At 43.9% G+C, this 22,697-nt stretch overlaps 1 protein-coding gene across 8 annotated transcripts in view; it reads right to left on the bottom strand.

The window, feature by feature from the left end:
* Positions 1-22,697, bottom strand: part of LOC118359050 (palladin-like) — a 128,516-nt gene that overhangs the window by 33,943 nt on the left and 71,876 nt on the right. For 7 of the 8 annotated variants that reach the window (XM_052480314.1, XM_052480312.1, XM_052480316.1 and 4 more), the window contains one exon: positions 14,180-14,215. The exons of the other annotated variant lie outside the window; for it this stretch is intronic. In XM_052480314.1, the coding sequence (XP_052336274.1) occupies positions 14,180-14,215 (36 nt within the window). The remainder of the gene's footprint in view (positions 1-14,179; positions 14,216-22,697) is intronic. 8 annotated transcript variants of the gene reach the window in all.

The raw sequence follows: 22,697 nt of genomic DNA, 5'->3' as shown, positions 1-22,697 counted from the left end.
AGCTGTCTTCATCAACTTCTTCGAGATAGGGGGCGCTCTTTTAATTTTTGGATAAAAAACGTTCCCGTTTTAAACAAGATATTTTGTCACGAAAAGATGCTCGACTACGCATGTAATTGACAGCTTTGGAAAGAAAAAACTCTGACGTTTCCAAAACGGCAAAGATATTATCTGTGAGTGCCCCAGAACTAATGCTACAGGCGAAACCAAGAAGAAGTTTCATACAGGAAATGCCCCGGATTCTGAAGGCGCTGTGTTCCAATGTCTCCTTATATGGCTGTGAATGCGCCAGGAATGAGCCTGCGCTTTCTGTATATTCCCTGAGGTGTCTGCAGCATTGTGACGTGTTTGTAGGCATATCATTGGAAAATTGACCATAAGAGACTACATTTACCAGGTGTCCGCCCGGTGTCCTGTGTAGAAAATATTGCGTAATCTTTAGGTCCATGCGCGTTCCATTTCTTCAGAAGAGAAAGTCAACTGCCACGAACGATTTATCATCGATAGATATGTGAAAAACACCCTGAGGATTGATTCTAAACATCGTTTGCCATGTTTCTGTCGATATTATGGAGTTAATTTGGAAAAAAGTTTGCGTTTTAATTACTTCATTTTCGTTTTTTTTCTTACCCAAACGTGATGAAGAAAACGGAGCGATTTGTCAACACAAATAATCTTTTTGTAAAAACTGAACACTTGCTATCTAACTGAGAGTCTCCTCATTGAAAACATCTGAAGTTCTTCAAAGGTAAATGATTTGATTTGAATGCTTTTCTGGTTTTTGTGAAAATGTTGCATGCTGAATGCCAGGCATAATCCTATGCTAGGCTATCAATACTGTTACACAAATGCTTGTTTTGCTATGGTTGAGAAGCATATTTTTGAAAATCTGAGATGACAGTGTTGTTAACAAAAGGCTAAGCTTGAGAGCAAATAGATTTATTTCATTTCATTTGCGATTTTCATGAATAGTTAACGTTGCGTTATGCTAATGAGCTTGCGGATAGATTTACACAATCCTGGATACAGGTTTTTTTCGTAGCTAAACGTGATGCAGAAAACGGAGCGATTTGTCCTAAACAAATAATCTTTCAGAAAAAACTGAACATTTGCTATCTAACTGAGAGTCTCCTCATTGAAAACATCCGAAGTTCTTCAAATGTAAATTATTTTATTTGAATGCTTTTCTGGTTTTTGTGAAAATGTTGCCTGCTGAATGCTAATGCTAAATGCTACGCTAGCTATCAATACTGTTACACAAATGCTTGTTTTGCTATGGTTGAGAAGCATATTTTGAAAATCTGAGATGACAGTGTTGTTAACAAAAGGCTAAGCTTGAGAGCTAGCATATTGATTTCATTTCATTTGCGATTTTCATGAATAGGTAACGTTGCGTTATGGTAATGGGCTTGAGGCTGTAGTCACGATCCCGGATCCGGGATGGCTCGACGCAAGAAGTTAAAGTATGGGGATTCTAGTGGAGGGATATAGGATATAGGTAGCACACAGGACATTTTTCTCTGTTAAGATTATTTCCTTTGGAATGTTTAGCCAACTGTAAAATGTTCCTGTTTTGATTAATTTAATAGAGTGAGTTAGGTCTGCTCTATAGCAAATTAGCATACCCCCTAAGTCTCCTCCCTGTTTCACACCTGGTAGTTTGGTGGATGGGACTACCAGCTCTTTGTAACCTAGAGGGCAACCAGTGGGTTACAACATCTGTATTTCTGATTTCTTTGGTGAAGTCCAGGTGCCTGCTCTTTGGGCCAAAGGCAGGTGACCTCAGGCCTTGGATATTCCAGGATGAGATAGTGAAGGTTTTGTGTTCCATAAAGAGTCCAATGTTGTTAGTCGTGTGGTTTGGCGAGCAGAGCCTGCTGTGTGAGTCTGCTGAGCATCTGGTACATGCCATTGCCTTTGGCTGGTGTAAAAGTGGGGGTTGGGCCTGTTTGCCTGCTCACGGCCTGGGCGTATATGTGTGACTTTCATGTTGAGGGCCTCTTTGCAGGAATGGGGTGGCCAGGAGGGGCATAGGTCAGATCTGAGTGAGCCTAAATGGGGTGTGGGCATGGTTGACTTGGGGTGGGGTTGATTGGTTGGGGTGGGAGTGTGGATGTGGATGTGGCTAGTGGTGTGGATGTGGATGTGGCTAGTGGTGTGGATGTAGGTCCTCTCTGTGTAGGTCCGGGGGGGCGAGGTGGGCGAGTGTCTCTCTGGACTGGGCGGGGTGTCTGTTGATCTGTTGCTCCTGTGTGAGGTGTTGGAGCTGCAGTTGAGGGCGATGTCCTTTAGGGTCCGGGCGAAGGTGGGCACTGCTGCCTTGTACAGGTGGACCTGGTCGTAAAGGCTGTTCAAGTCCAGGGTGGAGTGGTGGGCCAGGTAGACTTTTGGTTTTGCGGCACAGTCACGGGAAATACTTGCGTTTACCTTGTGTATGGTAGCATGGGGGCAGTATTTTTGTGGTAGCAGAGTGGAGATAACCACTTGTGTGTTGGGGAAAGTAGAGGAAGCTTTTTCAATCACTCCCTTGAGTGCTGTGGCCACCCTTTCCTGCTGTGTTCTCAGCTCGTTTGTGCCTGTGTGTATTGTTATGTGGCTGGGTGACCTTAGTTGGTCCTCAGACAGAAGGTTTAGGACGCGCTGGGTGTTTGGACACCAGAGTTTAGACACTGTGTTTGGGAAAAAGTTAATTTTCTTGTATATATTTCCTGTTTGAGTCCATAAGAAGTACAATCTGTGGCTTGTGTATGTCCTCAGTGGGTGTGTGGTGGTCGTCAGGAGGGCTATCAGGGTAGCTGATGGGGGGGGGTGTTCAGATGGTGTGGGATCCCCTGGGCTTGGGGGTCTTCATTTTTCTGTCCTGCTGTGATGTCGAGGCTATGGTCAGGGTCTGGGGTAGACTGTTCTGTTGTGGTGTCGAGACTTTGCTCAGTGTGAGGTGGGCTGTTCTGCTGGCTTCTCTGCGGGGGTGGCCGGCTATCTAATGGGTTGTTCTCTGTCACACTTCATTGTTTCCACCTTCTACTCCAGCACTCTGATCCTCTCCTGTTGATGTTGTCTCACCACAGTCCAGAGTGTAGATATGTCTCTCTCCACTCTCAGCTCTGGTTGAGGGAGGTATTGTTGAGCTGGACTATGTTGTGTGCTGACTGGAGTGTTCACCTACAGTTCCAACTCCACCTGCCTTATCCTTCATTTCAACGAGGGAGTAGTAGTGGGAGGTTGACTTTCCGCTTGGGGTTGCTCATCTGTGGGGTTGTATAATGAAGAGGTCGGGTCTGACACGTTCGGGGTGGGGGTACCTTTCTCAAGTGAGAGCTTATCCTGCTGAGCTTTCTCTTTGATTATGTGAAAGTCCAGCTGAAACAGTTTGGGGTTGTCCTGTACAATTACTGTTCCAGACTTGTACAGGTTGACATTGAGTCCCCATTCTCTAATATCCTGGAGCTTCCACCCATTTTCCAGCCATCGCTTACCCCCCAGAGGGGTAGTGTGTTTATATAGCACTGCACCATGCCAGGGGATGGTCTGTGTGGAATATTAAGTTGCTTATGTTTCCATTTTTCTAATTGTCAGCAAAAAGTGTCTCTTGATTTTCCATACGGAGCTTATTTTTGTACTCTTTTGGTGCCTTCTCAGTTTTTTTTTACATCCAGAGGAAACTGTATTGTAGTGACCTCTGAACAGAGGTAGGGGGCTTCAAAGGCCTCTGCATTTGGGTGGGGTAGGCTGTGAAACTCCCCTGCCATTGTTGCACTCAATGGCTTTGACACCTCTCATTTCACACCTCAGTGCTAATTGAAGTTGCAGTCAGGTCTGTTTTGTCCTAGCAAGTTTGGTAGCCTTAACTTAGCATTAAGTCCTTATAAAGTAAATATATCATTGTAATGTATTTTTCTTCTTGGCTTTAAAAGTAGCTTCAGACTAAACATTACTCACTCAGTTCCAGGTTGGATGGTGTTTTCAGGTTTCTGTTGTTTGTTTCACCACTCTATCTCACCACTCTCTCTCCACTGTCTCTATCTCACCACTCTCTCTCACCACTCTCTCTATCTCACCACTCTCTCTCACCACTCTCTCTCCACTGTCTCTATCTCACCACTCTCTCTTACCACTCTCTCTCCACTGTCTCTATCTCACCACTCTCTTTCACCACTCTCTCTCCACTGTCTCTATCTCACCACTCTCTCTCACCACTCTCTCTATCTCACCACTCTCTCTCACCACTCTCTCTATCTCACCACTCTCTTTCACCACTCTCTTTCACCACTCTCTCTCTCTCTCTCTCTCTCTCTCTGCTCACCCTTATCCCTTTCTTCCATGCCCCTGCTGTGTTGTAAAGGCCAGCTCTAACCAATCAATCAATCAATCAATCAAATGTATTTATAAAGCACTTTATACATCAGCTGATGTCACAAAGTGCTGTACAGAAACCCAGCCTAAAACCCCAAACAGCAAGCAATGCAGATGTAGCAGCACAGCAGCTAGGAAAAATTCCCTAGAAAGGCAGGAACCTAGGAAGAAACCTAGAGAGGAACAAGGCTCTGAGGGGTGGCCAGTCCTCTTCTGGCTGTGCCGGGTGGAAATTATAACAGTACATGGCCAAGATGTTCAAACGTTCATAGATGCCCAGCGGGGTAAACTAATAATAATCACAGTGGTTGTAGAGTGTGCAATGGGAGTAAATGTCAGTTAGCTTTTCATATCAACTATCTAACAACTATCTTCCTTATTTGGAAACCTGCTCCATTCCTTGCAGGTCACTCTAACCCAACTGGCCAATCCAGTGTCAAGCCACAGCTCTTTCAGCCAATCCTTCTGCTCGCCATGTCCTTTTAAGGACTGCCCACCTCAGGGGAAGTCTGGGGGTTGTTGAGGAACGATTTTCCTCCCTGCTTTCTATACTTAGTATCCTCTAATTTTACTCATTCTTTATCTTTCAAGAAAACTCCCTCTCTCTTTCTCTGGTAGTTATTTTTGTAGACACCCATTCACACTCCAGTTTCACATTTAGAGCAACAAATGTAGCCACTCAGAGAGCTGATAAACAACAACATTCTCACTTTGGTTTTTTTTAACAACATTGGCATGACATTAATGAAATACCTCAAGTTGCAAATGAACGTCAGGACTGTCCTGAGCTTGCCAGGTAGAAACAGAGTGTTCTGTGTATGAACTCAGTTCCATATGTGCCTCTTTAACATACATGTTTCCCAGCTTTCCAGAAAACCACACACAAAGCCTCTGCAAGAAAGTGATTGCTAATACACCATTAGAGAGTTAATGAGTTACACCTCATAAACACAAGGCCTCTGTTGTGAGTACAGCTCTGAGTCACAGCACAGATATGTGACAAAGCCTGGCAGCCAGCGCAACAAGGCTCTGAACGCAACACAACCACAACCATAGAGCAGTACGGTCCCACAAACACGACCCTGAACGTAACACAACCACAACCATAGAGCAGTACGGTCCCACAAACACGACCCTGAATGTAACACAACCAAAGATGCAAGACAAAGAGCAATACGGCACACAGACACGACCCCGAACGCAAGAGGTCGCAAGATCAACACAAAGCTCTGAATTTGACAGGCACGAAGCATAGCTTCAACAATACCACATACGTATATCAAACACGTTGTTTAAGTCTACTGTATAAGCACAGTTGGAGAAGTAATGAACATTCCAAAGCATCAAAATCCAATCTGAGATTAACTCTTGAGTACAAAAAAACAAACAGTATCCAGGCACCTCTGTAAACAGTTGATGTGTATTTGTGTATGTGTGTGTTTGTGTATGTGTGTATTTGTGTATGTGTGTATTTGTGTATGTGTGTGTTTGTGTATGTGCGTGAGTGAGAAATAGCGCCGGGGAAGAACGGTTTGTAACCAAACGGGTGGAGTGTGGCCTTCAGTTTGTTCCAGTTATCCACTGTTACCCTGACGATGATGACCTCAGAGAGGGTTAAAAAGGTTGAGGAGTGGGACACAATCATTTCATCTCTGTGGTATGACAATTATGCAGCTGGCATGGGTTTGAATGGCACTGGGTCAATCCATAAGCAATATATAGCAAATGAAAGGGGATTAGTAGCTTCCTCATCTCTACCACTCTGCAGGCTTAACACACATACACACATGGTGTCGCCTACAGCCAAGCAGGCTGTTGTTCTAAGCTCCTGCATGTTTGGGATTGTTAGCCCAGTGTGTGTGCGTGACACACATTTTAGTCAGGAATAGTGTTCCCAGAAGCCATGAGGGGGAGGGTTACCACATGGTGAGGTTGTGACCCCATACGCAGCCATTTACTAGCAGCATTTTAACACATAATAGTCACCTTTGACCTCTGACCCCTAAAAGATCATTGTTGTACCCTGTCTGCCATGTGGCTCCAGCAGAGCCGACACCTTTCACTTCCTGCTCCCTGGACACAAAAGGACAGAACATGACTTTGTATTGTTCTGTGATTTCATCTCTCTCTCTCTCTCTCTCTCTCTCTCTCTCTCTCTCTCTCTCTCTCTCTCTCTCTCTCTCTCTCTCTCTCTCTCATTGTGACTCAGTGTGCTTGTGGTAGGTCTCTCAGGGTGGAGGCTGTGACAGATCAGTCTGGAACAGTGAGGATTAACACAGCTGTCTGAACACGATGACCCTCTCACCCTAACCCTGCGGGGGTTCTGAGAGGCACCACAGCATCACTTCCTCGTCACTGTGACGACAGACCCACTTTGCCACATCATGATCTCATGATCAACAGCCTGTTTTTAGACTCACCAGAAGGAACTCAACTTGAACCAGAACTCAACCACATTTCAAGTAGTCCCCAATCAATTAAGGACTGCCTTGTGAAGGTTAATGGTTTTGTTATGTAATGTTTTTAAGTTTAGATTGTGAGCGGGTTATGACAAGGCAAAGTTGAGGTTGTGTAAACTGCTGATCTGTGCTTGACTTCTCTGCTTTTCATGATCTGTAATCCTCACATAATCTGGAGCAATCAGGAAGATGGAGCCAGGTGGAGATTCTCACAGAGGGTTTGCCAGCGAGGGCTCAGCGGTAGATGAAAAGAAGGTCGTTTCTAAAATGGATACGTGCAAGATAACTATTTCAACTGTCATGTTTTGATTCCCTGTCTTATGAAACAGTGATTAAGATATCAAATGTTTCGCAGGATAATTGCTGCTTGTGTGTTTGACGACGCCCACCCACAGATTATATCCCAACACGTAGTCTAATGTTGTGCGACCGTGATCACAGTCAGTACCACAGTCCCACCTCACTGCCTCCTTCACTGGACTCTTCGCTATGATCCTCTCCTCCAAAACCTCACCCGACATGGGTTTGGACTTCCCCTTCAGAGGCGACCGCTTGAAAAGAATGTCCTTGGTGTTTCTGTACAAACACATACGGTGTCATTATCTTTTGTGGACTTTGTTGGCGTGTGAAAATAGTCCATGTTGACAGTAATCGACAGTACGGGAGTTAAGACATTGAAGATGTGCCACGCGGAATGTCAGGGAAAATCTGAGACAACAGCTCCACTAACTGACTATCTGAATGCCTCTTCCACACAGTGTTTTTAGCTCTTACTAGCAAGGATATGGCATAATCCACGGCAGATGCACACAGTTCATGTGAAATGTCACGCCGTAGCATGTATTAATACTAGAAAGTTGATACTAGACACCAATACCACTCACACTCCATCCGTCACAATGGACAGTACACACGCGACACACGCACACACACACACACACACACACACACACACACACACACACACACACACACACACACACACACACACACACACACACACACACACACACACACACACACACACACACACACACACACACACACACACACACACACACACACGCAGAGCAGATTGACAACTTCCAGATCAGTCCAGTGTGTGTCTTTATATGTGGTCACATGTGTCCCTTTAGACTCCTGGTGAGTCTGAACCCTAAACCAGGACTGAGCATATAGACTCTCTACAAAATTGCAGCCCAGGTACCTCAAACTGATATCATAGCTCCCAGCTAAGTGATTTATGACCTGCCTCATGGCATAGCTACATACCCAACATTTACAGCTGAATACATACCCTTAAACACCGCCGCAAGCCCTTGAGACCAAAAAACGTCTCTCTCTCTCTCTCCATTTTGGCTTTATTAGCATGGGAAACATTTGTTAACATTGCCAAAGGAAGTGAAGTAGATAATATACAAAAGTGAAATAAACAATAAAAATTAACAGTAACCATTACACTCACAGAAGTTCCAAAAGAATAAAGACATTTCAAATTTCATATTATGACTATATACAGTGTTGTAACAATGTACCAATGGTTAAAGTACAAAAGGGGAAATAAATAAGTATAAATAAGGGTTGTATTTACAATGGTGTTTGTTCTACACTGGTTGACCTTTTCTTGTGGCAACAGGTCACAAATCTTGCTGCTGTGATGGCACACTGTGGTATTTCACCCAGTAGATATGGGAGTTTATCAAAATCAGGTCACAAAATCTAACATGGCCATACATTGGACAGGAGGTTAGGAAGTGCAGCTCAGTTTCAACCTCATTTTGAGGGCAGTGTGCACATAGCCTGTCTTCTCTTGAGAGCCAGGTCTGCCTACGGCAGCCTTTCTCAATAGCAAGGCTATGCTTACTGAGTCTGTACATAGTCAAAGCTTTCCTTAAGTTTGGGTCAGTCACAGTGGTCAGGTATTCTGCCACTGTATACTCTCTGTTTAGGGCCAAATATCATTAAAGTATGCTCAGTTTTTTTGTTAATTATTTTCAATGAGTCAGGTAATTATCTTTTTGTTTTCTCATGATTTGGTTGGGTCTAATTGTGTTGCTGTCCTGGAGCTCTGTGGGGTGTGTTTGTGTTTGTGAACAGAGCCCCAGGACCAGCTTGCTTAGGGGACTCTTCTCCAGGTTCATCTCTCTGTAGGTGATAGCTTTGTTGTGATAGCTTTGGAAGGTTTGGGAATCGCTTCCTTTTAGGTGGTTGTAGACTTGAACGGCTCTTTTCTGGATTTTGATAATTAGTGGGTATCGGCCTAATTCTGCTCTGCATTATTTGGTGTTCTACACTGTACACAGATTATATCTTTGCAGAATTCTGCGTGCAGAGTCTCAATTTTGTGTTTGTCCCATTTTGCGAATTCTTGGTTGGTGTGCGGACCCCAGACCTCACAACCATAAAGGGCAATGGGTTCTATAACTGATTCAAGTATTTTTATCCAGATCCTAATTGGTATTTCGAATTTTATGTTCCTTTGGATGGCATAGACTGCCCTTCCTGTCTTGTCTCTCAGATCGTTCACAGCTTTGTGGAAGTTACCTGTGGCGCTGATGTTTAGGCCAAGGTATGTATAGTTCTTTGTGTGCTTGAGGGCAATGGTGTCTAGATGAAATTTGTATTTGTGGTCCTGGCGACTGGACCTTTTTTGGAACACCATTATTTTGGTCTTACTGAGATTTACTGTCAGGACCCAGGTGTGGCAGAATCTGTGCATAAGATATAGGTGCTGCTACAGGCCCTCCTTGGTTGGTGACAGAAGCCCCAGATCATCAGCAAACAGTAGACATTTGACTTCAGATTCTAGTAGGGCGAGGCCAGGAGCTGCAGACTTTTCCAGTGCCCTCGCCAATTGGTTGATATATATGTTGAAGAGGGTGGGACTTAAGCTGCCTCCCTGTCTCACCCCAAGGCCCTGTAGGAAGAAATGTGTGTTTTTTTTGCCTATTTTAACTGCACACTTGTTGTTTGTGTACACAGATTTTATAATGTTGTATGTTTTTCCCCCAACACCACTTTCCATCCAATTAGGCCCTCATGCCTAATTGAGTCAAAGGCTTTTTTGAAATCAACAAAGCATGCGAAGACTTTGCCTTTGTTTTGGTTTATTTGTTTGTCAATTAGGGGGTGCAGTGTGAAGACGTGGTCTGTCGTACGATAATTTGGTAAAAAGCCAATTTGACATTTGCTCAGTACATTGTTTTCACTGAGGAAATGTACGAGTCTGCTGTTAATGACAATGCAGAGGACCTTCCCAAGGTTTCTGTTGACGCATATCCCATGGTAGTTATTGGGGTCAAATTCGTCTCCACTTTTGAAGATTGGGGTGATCAGTCCTTGGTTCCAAATATTGGGGAAGATGCCAGAGCTAAGAATGCTCAAAGAGTTTTAGTATAGCCAATTGGAATTTGTTGTCTATATATTTGATCATTTCACTGAGGATACCATCAACACCACAGGCCTTTTTGGGTTGGAGGGTTTTTATTTTGTCCTGTAGCTCATTCAAGGTAATTGGAGAATCCAGTGGGTTCTGGTAGTCTTTAACCTCTTCAACCTATGGGGGCGCTGTGTCATTATTGGATAAAAAGACGTGCCCATTTTAAGCGCAATATTTTGTCACGAAAAGATGCTCGACTATGCATGGAATTGACAGCCTTGGAAAGACGCAACTCTGACGTCTCCAAAACTGCAAAGATATTATCTGTGCGTGCCCCAGAACTAATGCAACAGGCGAAACCAAGATGAAGTTTCATACAGGAAATGCCCCGGATTCTGAAGGCGCTGTGTCCCAATGGCTCCTTATATGGCTGTGAATGCGCCAGGAATGAGCCTGCGCTTTCTGTATATTCCCTGAGGTGTCTGCAGCATTGTGACGTGTTTGTAGGCATATCATTGGAAGATTGACCATAAGAGACTACATTTACCTGGTGTCCCGCCTGGTGTCCTGTGTGCGTAATCTGTAAGTCCATGCGCGTTCCATTTCTTCAGAATTTAAAGTAAACTGCCACGATGGATTTTATCGTCGATAGATATGTGAAAAACACATTTACATTTACATTTAAGTCATTTAGCAGACGCTCTTATCCAGAGCGACTTACAAAACACCTTGAGGATTGATTCTAAACATCGTTTGCCATGTTTCTGTCGATATTATGGAGTTAATTTGGAAAAAAGTTCGCGTTTTAATGACTTATTATTATTTTTTTTTCCTTACCCAAACGCAATGAACAAAACGGAGCGATTAGTCGACACAAATAATATTTTTTGTAAAAACTGAACATTTGCTATCTACTGCTAACAGAGTCTCCTCATTGAAAACATCTGAAGTTCTTCAAAGGTAAATGATTTTATTTGAATGCTTTTATGGTTTTTGTGGAAAATGTTGCATGTTGAATGCTAATGCTAAATGGTACGTTAGCCATCAATACTGTTACACAAATGCTTGTTTTGCAATGGTTGAGAAGCATATTTTGAAAATCTGAGATGACAGTGTTGTTAACAAAAGGCTAAGCTAAGAGAAAATAGATTCATTTCATTTCATTTGCGATTTTCATGAATAGTTAACGTTGCGTTATGGTAATGAGCTTGAGGCTGTAGTCACGATACCGGATCCGGGATGGCTCGACGCAAGAAGTTAATAGTTGATTCTAAGATTTGTATTTGATCAGATTTCTGACGTGCTGTTCCTTATTTTTCCGTAGTGTATTTCTGTATTATTTTAGTGATTCACCATAGTGGAGGCGTAGGCTCAGGTTTTCTGGGTCTCTATGTTTTTGGTTGGATAGGTTTCTCAATTTCTTTCTTAGGTTTTTGCATTCTTCATCAAACCATTTGTCATTGTTGTTCATTTTCTTAGGTTGTCTGCTTGACATTTATAGATTTAATAGGGAGAGGTCAAATATACTGTTTAGGTTTTCTACTGCTAAGTTTACACCTTCACTATTACAGTAAAACATTTTGTCCAGGAAATTGTCTAGAAGTGATTGAATTTTATTTTGCCTAATTGTTTTTTGGTAGATTTCCACACTACTTTACTTCCATCTATAGCATTTCTTAATATTATTAAAATCCTTTGGCTTTGATGCCTCATGATTGAGCATAGTAGCCTGTTCAAGTAGAGTGTGATTTTGCTGGGATTTGATAGGGGTGTCAGTGGACTGACTGTGAACTCTGGGTTGAGGTCAGTAATAAAGTAGTCTACAGTACGACTGCCAAGAGATGAGCTATAGGTGTACCTACCGCAGTAGTCCCCTCAAAGCCTACCGACTGAGCTGCAGGAGTTGTGACCATTTTTGTTGGTTATGTTGTTGCAGTTGTGTCTAGGAGGGCATATGAGGGAGGAAATGCTGTCACCTCCAGGTAGGTGTTTGTCCTCCTGTGTGCTGAGGGTGTCAGGTTCTTGTCCAGTTCTGTCATTTAGGTCGCCACAGTACAGTACATGTCCCTGGGCCTGGAAATTGATGATCTCCCCTCTAGGATGGAGAAGCTGTCATTGGTAAAGTATGGGGATTCTAGTGGAGGGATATAGGTAGCACACAGGAGGATTCTTTTCTGTTGCGATCTTTTCCTTATTAATTTCTAGCCAGATGTAAAATGTTCCTATCTTGACTAATTTAATCGAGTGGGTTAGGTCTGCTCTATATCAAATTAGCATACCCCCTGAGTCTCCTCCCTGTTTCACCTGGTAGTTTGGTGGATGGGACTACCAGCTCTCTGTAACCGAGAGGGCAAAAAGTGGGGTTGTCTCCTTTATACCATGTTTCTTGTAGGATGACAATGTCTGTATTTCCAATTTCTTTAAAAAGTTTGGGTTCCAGCTATTTATGCCAAAGGCAGATGACCTCAGACCTTGTATATTTTAGGACGAGATAGTAAAAGCTTTGTGTTCCATAGTGTCTAGTGTTGTTTTTGTGTGATTTAGTCTCTCTCTCTCTCTATCCCCCCTCTCCCTCACTCTTTCAACACTAGGCCAATGTTCCGATCCTAACAGCCAACCTGTGGCCTCTCCCCTAAGAGCTTCCTCTGATTCTTCCACCAGGTCTGGCAACACCAGTCACATCAGTCACATCAGCCATCAGAACCACGCACTGACTGACTGACTGACTGACTGACTGACTGACTGAGTGACTGAATGACCCAACTCCCTCTTCCTCCAGTAAAGAACAGTCACAGTGCAGACAGACAGCAGGCATGTTTTCCCAGATCAGGTCTCCTGCGGTCACCTTAGCCTGCCAAGTCATTCAGCCACTTCCTCTCCACAGCCCAGCTCTGTTAATGCAGTTCTGAGATAGCGTCGACAGGAGCGCTTTCAGTAACACTACTAATCAAGGTACCGTCCCACAGATCCATAGCTAAGAGGTCAAGGCAATGTGACGCATTAATAACCGGTGTAGGCCTATGTAATGGTTGAGATGCATGGATGCAACAGTACTGTACATCCTCTTAGGCCATCACTAAAACACATTTCTTCCCTCTGAATACAATAGAGCCGTTGAAGCAGAACAAGACTGTAATCGTCGTTGGTCCGGTCTATTGAAAACATCAGTCAAAACAGACACCTGTTATGACATCAATCAAAACAGACACCCAGACGTCCTTATTGGCTGCAGTGAAATGAGATCCATTGCATTATAGAGTTTCGTTTCACATGGAGAGATGTAGAGCCAAGACAGTAGGGTCATAGTTTCCATTCAGTCCCCATTGGATTCACGGCAATTTCACTAAACTACTCAATGCCAAACTCAATTAAAGTTACATTGGAGTCCTCAAATCAAATCCAGCAAATATAACAACCGACTTTTACACCAGAGGCAGTAAAAGTCACACAGCAGGATCCCTTTTCAAAGGCAACAGACAGACACTGTAGAACCACCGCTTCAACATTGTGCAACAGCATGCCGTTTAAAGGCCATGGAAAAAACTTTAAAAGGTAACAGGAACGTGTGCAGGAGAACAAATGAGAGGCGGTGACCCTTGCCGTGAGGTCAGAGGTTAAAGATCAAGAGTGGCCGGTGCTTTAGTCTGTCAGCCAACACTTCTACAGGTCACCAGGGGACAGAGAAGGATCTAACCTCGGGTACGGCACAACGCAGTACACTGTCCCGCCGCACGCTTCACAGTGGCGGGAGATAACTGTTTTAGGCAGCCTGTCCATGTCATTACTCTGGAAAAAACAGCTTTACGGAGATCCTGCTATTTGCAGAAACTCAATCCGAATGAAACACAGCGCAAAATATAGCGAAACAATGTAAATGTGTCAACACGTCGTTCTGATCCCAGCTTTACTCAAACAACAGGGCTCCGTTCACATCACGCCCAGAGAGCCTCACCCAGACCAGACCCAGACCAACCTTTCTGTAGTTTACCTGTCAGTGTCTGTCTCCTCCTCTATACCCACCGCTCTGGAAGCATAGAGGACAACGTCAACATTTAGTAAGTGTTAAAGAGACATGCATCCAAAAGGGGGATTCAGAAACTCAACGCAACAATGCACATGCGATGTACAAAGCACAGAGCATGAGCCCTACATAACATTCATGCATCACATGCGCCCAGTCTTAGGCCACATCACAAATACGTCAGTCTCAGACCCCATCGCGACTATAACGTCCCTCCTCACTAATGCACAAGACATATATCATGCCTGAACCACTAAATCAAATGAACCAAGATCAGAAGCTTCATACAATTCCATCTATAGACAGACCTGACTGAGCAACAGCAAGTAGCAACGCGCATGCCCCGCCCACCTGTGGAGCGGTCTTTTTCAGCCATCTACTTCCTGTGTTTGAGGGTTGCAAAATCCACTTCAATCTCTCTGGATTAACTGCTTTCATTTGACTCCTAAGACTTCCTTTATACTCTTGCCTGTTGTTTTCACCCGTTAATGTTACGACCGCGGAAATGTTTAATGACCTGTCAGACACACCCCGGTAATGGCTGAAATGGGCTCAATGGAATACGTTGTGTTACCTTCGTCTGGGATTTAACGCACCGTCTCGACAGTTACCTCACAAGAAAGAGAACTTCATTTTGATGTGTGTTGATTTTTGGTGGAATTGAAAAAAGTTCGACTTTAATACAGTTTTTGTAAACAGAAGTGTTTACAAATGAGATGTGCTGAAATGAAAGCAACTCCCGAAAATGAACACTCTGATTATAGTGATTTTATGTCTGATCTCACAAACAATGTAAAGTATGTGTAGATAGGTGTAATCTAGAGCCAGGCGTGTTGACTATTAATCCAATTTTACCCTGCTATTTGTTCCAAGACGCTTTGTGTTGTAGTCGCGACAGACAAAGATATATAATTAAGCAAACTTTACTAGGCATGTCGTCAAACAGCACATCCAGTACATGAATAATGTAAGTAACAATTGGCTTCCGTTTCCTGTATAACATTAACATTGCTACATGTTCTCTTTTCTTTTTTTTTTACAACAAAAGCAGACTCTACCTAACTTTGGCTTGTAGTCCATGCCTGTAGTAAACTGTAATGTGAACTAAATGTTTGTTTAATGTCTCTGACTGTCCATTACATTATTGTTATCATTTTTACCTTCACACAAAGTCTTTCAGGTGTATAGATCTTCGGATCTTCACCAGGAGGTGCTTACCTGAGATGTTATGATCTTCTTGCTGAGGTGCAGCGTTCACCTCTAGGTTGTGTTCAGCATCCTGCTGGGCGTCAGCTGGTGCTCTGTTTACTGGCTCTGTGCCAGGCTCTTCAACAGTGGGGAAGTCCTCCTCTAATTCTCTGCTCTTCCTCAGGTGTCGCATGTTCCTCCTGAAGACGTGTTCCTGTTCTGTCTTCACCCCGTAGGACCTTTGCTCCACAGGTCTGACTACTGTGGCCTTCTGCCGCCACTGTTTCTGTCCTGTGAGTGGCTGAACTCTCACCCTGTCATCTCGTTGCAGCTCCGTGAGGTCCTTAACAGAGGTGTCGTAGTACTTTGCCTGTCTCTGCTGCCTTTCTTTGAACTTCTCCGGCTGACAGTTTGCCATCACCGGTCCCAGAAGATTTTCGTTCATTATAAATAGTGTCTTTGTACGTGTTCCCATGAGCGCCATGGCAGGGCTGCTGTCTGTTCCTTGTGAAGGGTTTTTCTGTGATCCAGCAGGGCCAGGTATGGGTCAGCACCGGCTCTCTTTGCTTTTGCCATCAGTCTTTTGGCTGTTTTCACTGCCGATTCCACTTTCCCATTACTTTGCTGGTATCCTAGAGACGATGTTTTGTGTGTAAAGTCCCAAGCCTTGCTGAAACTTTGGAACTCGTCTGAAGAGAACTAGGGACCATTGTCTGAGTAAAGGATGTCAGGTATCCCACAGTGTGCAAAGTGTGTCATCCTTGTGACAGGGTTTTCGAATGACCATTTTCGACTGTGTGTTCTCCAAATGGTCCCAGTAGTTGAAGAGACAATCAACTGTGACCATGTAGTCTCTGTTGTTGAACTGGAACAGGTCAGTCCTTATTTTTTCCAAGAGACGCTGTGGCGTCAGCGTCTCTTTCTGCTGCTTCACACCCCATGCAGTGCAGGTGCTACATTGTGTCATTGTAACGAATACTCTGTGAGAAAAAGACATAGATTCACGAGCAGACCACGGCAGATGTTTATTAAGCCTTCGCAGAAGGCATGAATCATGGTCACAGGCAGGCAATGGTCAAACACAGGTAGGCAGTCAAAAACAAAAAATACCTCATAACCATACAAACTAAATAGGGAGCTGATGAGACCAGGTGAGAAACCAACACAGGTGAAAACAATGAACAAAAATGAAAGACTGGGCTACGTTCCAGAACACAAAGAAAAAGAACACAAGGTTGCCTAAGAAAAGAAAAGCAGAACCTTACAGACATGTATGTTGTCAGCTGTGCATTCATGCCCAGCCAGTAGACACACTCGCAAACTCTTCTCAGACATTCCTCGATTCCTATGTGTGAGGAATGGATTCTCTGCATTATCTCCTACCTGAGGGCAGTAGGTACAACGACTCGCTCACCTCTAAAGATAACTCAATTTTGCACACTCAGCTCATCTCTGTTGTGAAAATGCATGGCTATTTCCAAGGGTACATGGTCTTTCACTTCAGGCCACCCCTGCAGTATCACATGTTTCAGTGTCTGGAGCTCCTGGTCCAGCTCAGTGGCTCTCTGGATGGCCTTTAGTCTCTCGCTTGACACAGGGTGGTAGTGTATCATATTGACTGATTCCACTTCGACCTCCACAGGGCCTCTGTTGCCTTGTTCTGTGAGGTACGCCCTGCTCAGGGTGTTGGCCAGCACCACATGCTTTCCAGGAACGTATCGGAGACCGACCTCGTAGTTTTGGAGTCTCATGCGCATGCATTGTAGTCTTTTTGGTGCGCTGAGGAGAAGCTTTGTCATGATGCTCTCTAGAGGCTTTTGATCTGACTGCACTTCCACAGTTCATCCACATGTGAGTTGGTGGAACCTCTCAATGCCAAATACCACTGCAAGCAGCTCCTTCTCTATCTGTGCATACCCTTTTTCAGTCTCTGTCTGGGCTCTTCTGGCGTATGCTATTGGTTGTCCTCTCTGCATCAAGGCTGCTCCTAACCCACTCTTTGAAGCATCACATTGTAGTACACGCTGCTCTGTTGGGTTGTAGTATTTCAGCACAGGCGTCTGTGCAATGGTATCCCTGATTTTATTGAAAGCCTGCTCATGTCTCTCTGACCACTCCCACAGTGAGTCCTTGTGTGTTAGCTATCGCAGTGGCTCGCAGAGCTCCGTGGTGTGGCTGCAGAACTTGGCTAAGTATTTGAGCATGCCCAGGAAGCGCTGCATCCCCTGCACATCTGTAGGCCTAGACATCTGTCTGATGGCTGTCACTTTTCCTGGGTCCACTTTCAACCCCTCTGATGTTAGCAGGTGGCCAATGTAGGGCACTTCCTTCAGCCTGAGCTGCAGCTTCTCTGGATTCAGCTTGATATTGAGCTTCCTGCATCTGTCCAGAAGCATTCTCAGGTTTTTGACATGGTCCAGAGTCGCCGCTTCACTGTTGTCTCCTTCGCCCACAATCAGGATGTCATCTGCAATGATTTTGACTCCTGGAAGACCTTACATTGCCTGGTTCAACTTCCTCTGAAAGGTCTCTGGGGCTGGACTGATTCCCATTGGCATGCGCAGCCACCTGTAGCGTCACATGGGAGTAGAGAACACGGTGAGATAGCTGGATTCCTCCTCCAGTTCCACATGCCAAAATCCGTTTTTTACATCACAAACAGAGAACACGCGTGCTCTGTTCAGATCTGGCAGCACGTCTTCAATAGTGGGAAGTGGGTAATGGCTCCTCTTGAGCGCCTTGTTGAGAGGTTTTGGATCAAGACACACTCTTAGTTACCCAGACGGTTTCTTCACTAAGATCAGGCTGCTAATCCAATCTGTGCTTTTTTCAACTGCTTTTATCATCCTTCTTTTCTCTAGACCACTGAGCTCCTATTTGAGTGGTTTATATGGCGCTACTGGCACTCTTCTCTTTGGAAGCTGGACATCCACTTCCAGCTTCAGTTTGTCGGGGAAGCGTCCATCTCCCTGGAATACATCAGAGTAGTCCTGTTTAATTGGCTCTTTAGTCCAGGATCCTGTTGTTTTCTCGATGGCCAGAATGTTGTGGTGCTGCACAGTAATCAACTCCATTGCCTGGATAGCTTTACTGCCTAGAATGGGCCTGAGCACGTTCTTGTTGGCAACAATCAACTCAACTCGGTAGGTTTTCTTATTGCATGAATTGATCACTTTAAGTGTGCACTTCCCCAGTGGCGTCAGAGTGTTCTTGTTATACATCACCAATACCTGACTGTAGGGCTCTAGGTGACTGTCTTTTGTGAGGTTTGCAGGGATAACATTACAACTAGCACCACAATCTAGCTGAAATCTGACTGACTTATTTTGTTGACCAGCATGGTTATAGAGAGAGCCGCATTGGGGTCTGTGGTTTTCTCCTGCACCACGTTGATGCTCTCTGACTTTGGCCCTAGTGTGATACAGAGAACATCCTCACCGCTCTCTGAGTCAGAGGGTCTCACAAATCTCTCTGCCTTTTTCGCAAATGAGATAATATAGTAGCTTCACTTTGTAGTCATCAGGTTTTTCTCCCATTGTAAGAGCCATGTACAAATTGAATTCCTCTTTACATCTTTTCCAGGTCAGTGCTAAAATTACAATCATCAAAGTCTATGTTTCCAGGAGGTTTCAGTGCATTTTCCATGGCGATTTCTTTGTAGAATGGAATGTTAGCTACTCACGAATCTGCTTGTATCCAATAGCCAGCAAGCTGTTAGCATAGAGTCACTCACAATAGCCAGCTAACGTTGGAGTTCGGCACGATGACTAGTTTGTAAAAGCGGCACTTTTCCAAACTGCTTCCTGGGATATATTCTTAATTTACATTGATGAGATCCAGGTTCTTTTAAGTACCGCTGCCACCATGTTTCAATATGCTTTGTGTTGTGGTCACGACAGACAAAGGTATATAATTAAGCAAAATTTACTAGTCATGTTGTCAACCAGCACATGAATAAGGTAAGCAACAATTGGCTTCCGTTTCCTGTGTAACATCAATATGAGTAACCTCAATATTGCTACACTATTGACATGCTTGTTGAGGTATGCAGTGCAGGTAAATGCTGGAAGTGTGGACAGAGCCTGTGTTTGGTGTTTCCAGCCTGGTATATTCATGCAAATGAGGCACATATTATTTTCTTTCTTTAACAAAAATATATTTTTTAAAACCAAGCAAAAAAGAACCGTCCTCTCACTGTCAACTGCGTTAATTGTCAGCAAATTAAATGTGTAAATATTTGTATGAACATAACAAGATTCAACAACTGAGACATAAACTAAACAAGTTCCACAGACATGTGACTAACAGAAATGGAATAATGTGTCCCTGAACAAAGGGGGGGTCAAAATCAAAAGTAACAGTCAGTATCTGGTGTGGCCACCAGCTGCATTAAGTACTGCAGTGCATCTCCTCCTCATGGACTGCACCAGATTTGCCAGTTCTTGCTGTGAGATGTTACTCCGCTCTTCCACCAAGGCACCTGCAAGTTCCTGGACATTTCTGAGGGGAATGGCCTTAGCCCTCACCCTCCGGTCCAACAGGTCCCAGACATGCTCAATGGGATTGAGATCCGGGCTCTTGCTGGCCATGGCAGAACACTGACATTCCTATCTTGCAGGAAATCACACACAGAATGAGCAGTATGGCTGGTGGCATTGTCATGCTGGAGGGTCATGTCAGGATGAGCCTGCAGGAAGGGTACCACATGAGGGAGGGGGATGTCTTCCCTGTAACGCACAGCGTTGAGATTGCCTGCAATGACAACAAGCTCAGTCTGATGATGCTGTCATTGCATGATGGCCATGATGAGATTGCCTGCAATGACAGACCATGATGGAACCTCCACCTCCAAATCAATCCCGCTCTAGAGTACAGGCCTGGTTGTAACTAGAGGTGGACCGATGAATCGGAATGGCCGATTAATTAGGGCCGATTTCAAGATTTCATAACAATCGAAAATCGGTCATTTTGGACGCCGATTTTGCCGATTTTTATTATTATTAATATATATATTTTTTTACACCTTTATTTAATCTTTATTTAACTTGGCAAGTCAGTTAAGAACACATTCTTATTTTCAATGACGGCCTAGGAACAGTGGGTTAACTGCCTTGTTCAGGGACAGAACGACAGATCTTTACCTTGTCAACTCAGGGATTCAATTTTGCAACCTTACAGTTAACTAGTCCAACGCTCTAACCACCTGCCTCACGAGGAGCCTGCCTGTTACGCGAATGCAGTAAGAAAGCCAAGGTAAGTTGCTAGCTAGCATTAAACTTAATCAATCATAATCACTAGTTATAACTACACATGGTTGATGATATTACTAGTTTATCTAGCGTGTTCTGCATTGCATATAATCGATGCAGTGCACATTCGCGAAAAAGGACTGTCGTTGCTCCAACGTGTACCTAACCATAATCACCAATGCCTTTCTTAAAATCATTACACAGAAGTATATATTTTTAAACCTGCATATTTAGGTAAAAGAAATCCAGGTGAGCAGGCAATATTAACCAGGTGAAATTGTGTCACTTCTCTTGCGTTCATTGCAGAGTCTGGGTATATGCAACAGTTTGGGCCACCTGGCTCATTGCAAAATCATTTGCCAGAATTTTACGTAATTATGACATACATTGAAGGTTGTGCAATGTAACAGGAATATTTAGACTGATGGATGCCACCCGTTAGATAAAATACGGAACGGTTCCGTATTTCACTGAAAAGAATAAACATCTTGTTTTCGAGATGATAGTTTCCGGATTTGGCCATATTAATGACCTAAGGCTCGCATTTCTGTGTGTTATTATGTTATAATTAAGTCTATGATTTGATAGAGCAGTCTGACTGAGCGATGGTAGGCACCAGCAGGCTCATAAGCAGTCATTCAAACAGCACTTTCGTGCGTTTTGCCAGCAGCTCTGTTGTTTATGACTTCAAGCCTATCAACTCCCGAGATTAGGCTGGTGTAACGATGTGATGTGAAATAGCTAGCTAGTTAGCTGGGTGCGCGCTAATAGCGTTTCAAATGTCACTCGCTCTGAGACCTGGAGTAGTTGTTCCCCTTGCTCTGCATGGGTAACGCTGATTCGAGGGTGGCTGTTGTCTTGTGTTCCTAGTTCGAGCCCAGGTAGGAGCGAGGAGAGGTACAGAAGCTATACTGTTACACTAGCAATACTAAAGTGCCTATAAGAACATCCAATAGTCAAAGGTATATGAAATACAAATGGTATAGAGAGAAATAGTCCTATAATAACTACAACCTAAAACTTCTTACCTGGGAATATTGAAGACTCATGTTAAAAGGAACCAACAGCTTTCATATGTTCTCATGTTCAGGGCAAGGAACTTAAACGTTAGCTTTCTTACATGGCACATATTGCGCTTTTACTTTCTTCTCCAACACTTTGTTTTTGCAATATTTAAACCAAATTGAACAAGTTTCATTATTTATTTGAGGCTAAATGTATTTTATTGATGTATTATATTAAGTTAAAATAAGTGCTCATTCAGTATTGTTGAAATTGACATTATTACAAATACATTTTTAAAAATCGGCCAATTAATCGGTATCAGCTTTTTTTTTGTCCTCCAATAATCGGTATCGGTATCGCCATTTGAAAAATCATATTCGGTCGACCTCTAGTTGTAACGCTCATTCCTTCAACGATAAACGCAAATCCAAACATCACCCCTGGTGAGACAAAACAGCGACTCCTGTCCTGTCTGATCAAGCAACGGTGGGTTTGTGCCCATAGGCGACGTTGTTGCCAGTGATGTCTGGTGAGGACTTGCCTTACAATAGGCCTACAAGCCCTCAGTCCAGCTTCTCTCGGCCTATTGCGGACAGTCTGAGCACTGATGGAGGGATTGTGCGTTCCTGGTGTAACTCGGGGCAGTTGTTGTTGCCATCCTGTACATGTTCCGCAGGTGTGATGTTCGGATGTACCGATCCTGTGCAGATGTTGTTACACCTGGTCTGCCACTGCGAGGACGATCAGCTGTCCGCCCTGTCTCCCTGTAGCGCTGTCTTAGGCGTCTCACAGTACGGACATTGCAATTTATTGCCCTGGCCACATCTGCAGTCCTCATGCCTCCTTGCAGCATGCCTAAGGCATGTTCACACAGATGAGCAGGGACACTGGGCATCTTTCTTTTGGTGTTTTTCAGAGTCAGTAGAAAGGCCTCTTTAGTGTCCTACGTTTTCATAACTGTGACCTTAATAGCCTACCGTCTGTAAGCTGTTAGTGTCTTAATGACCGTTCCACAGGTGCATGTTTATTAATTGTTTATGGTT

The sequence above is a fragment of the Oncorhynchus keta genome, chromosome 26, assembly GCF_023373465.1.
Source record: "Oncorhynchus keta strain PuntledgeMale-10-30-2019 chromosome 26, Oket_V2, whole genome shotgun sequence".
NCBI classification, from domain to species: domain Eukaryota; kingdom Metazoa; phylum Chordata; class Actinopteri; order Salmoniformes; family Salmonidae; genus Oncorhynchus; species Oncorhynchus keta.
This window is presented reverse-complemented; position numbering and strand designations above follow the sequence as displayed.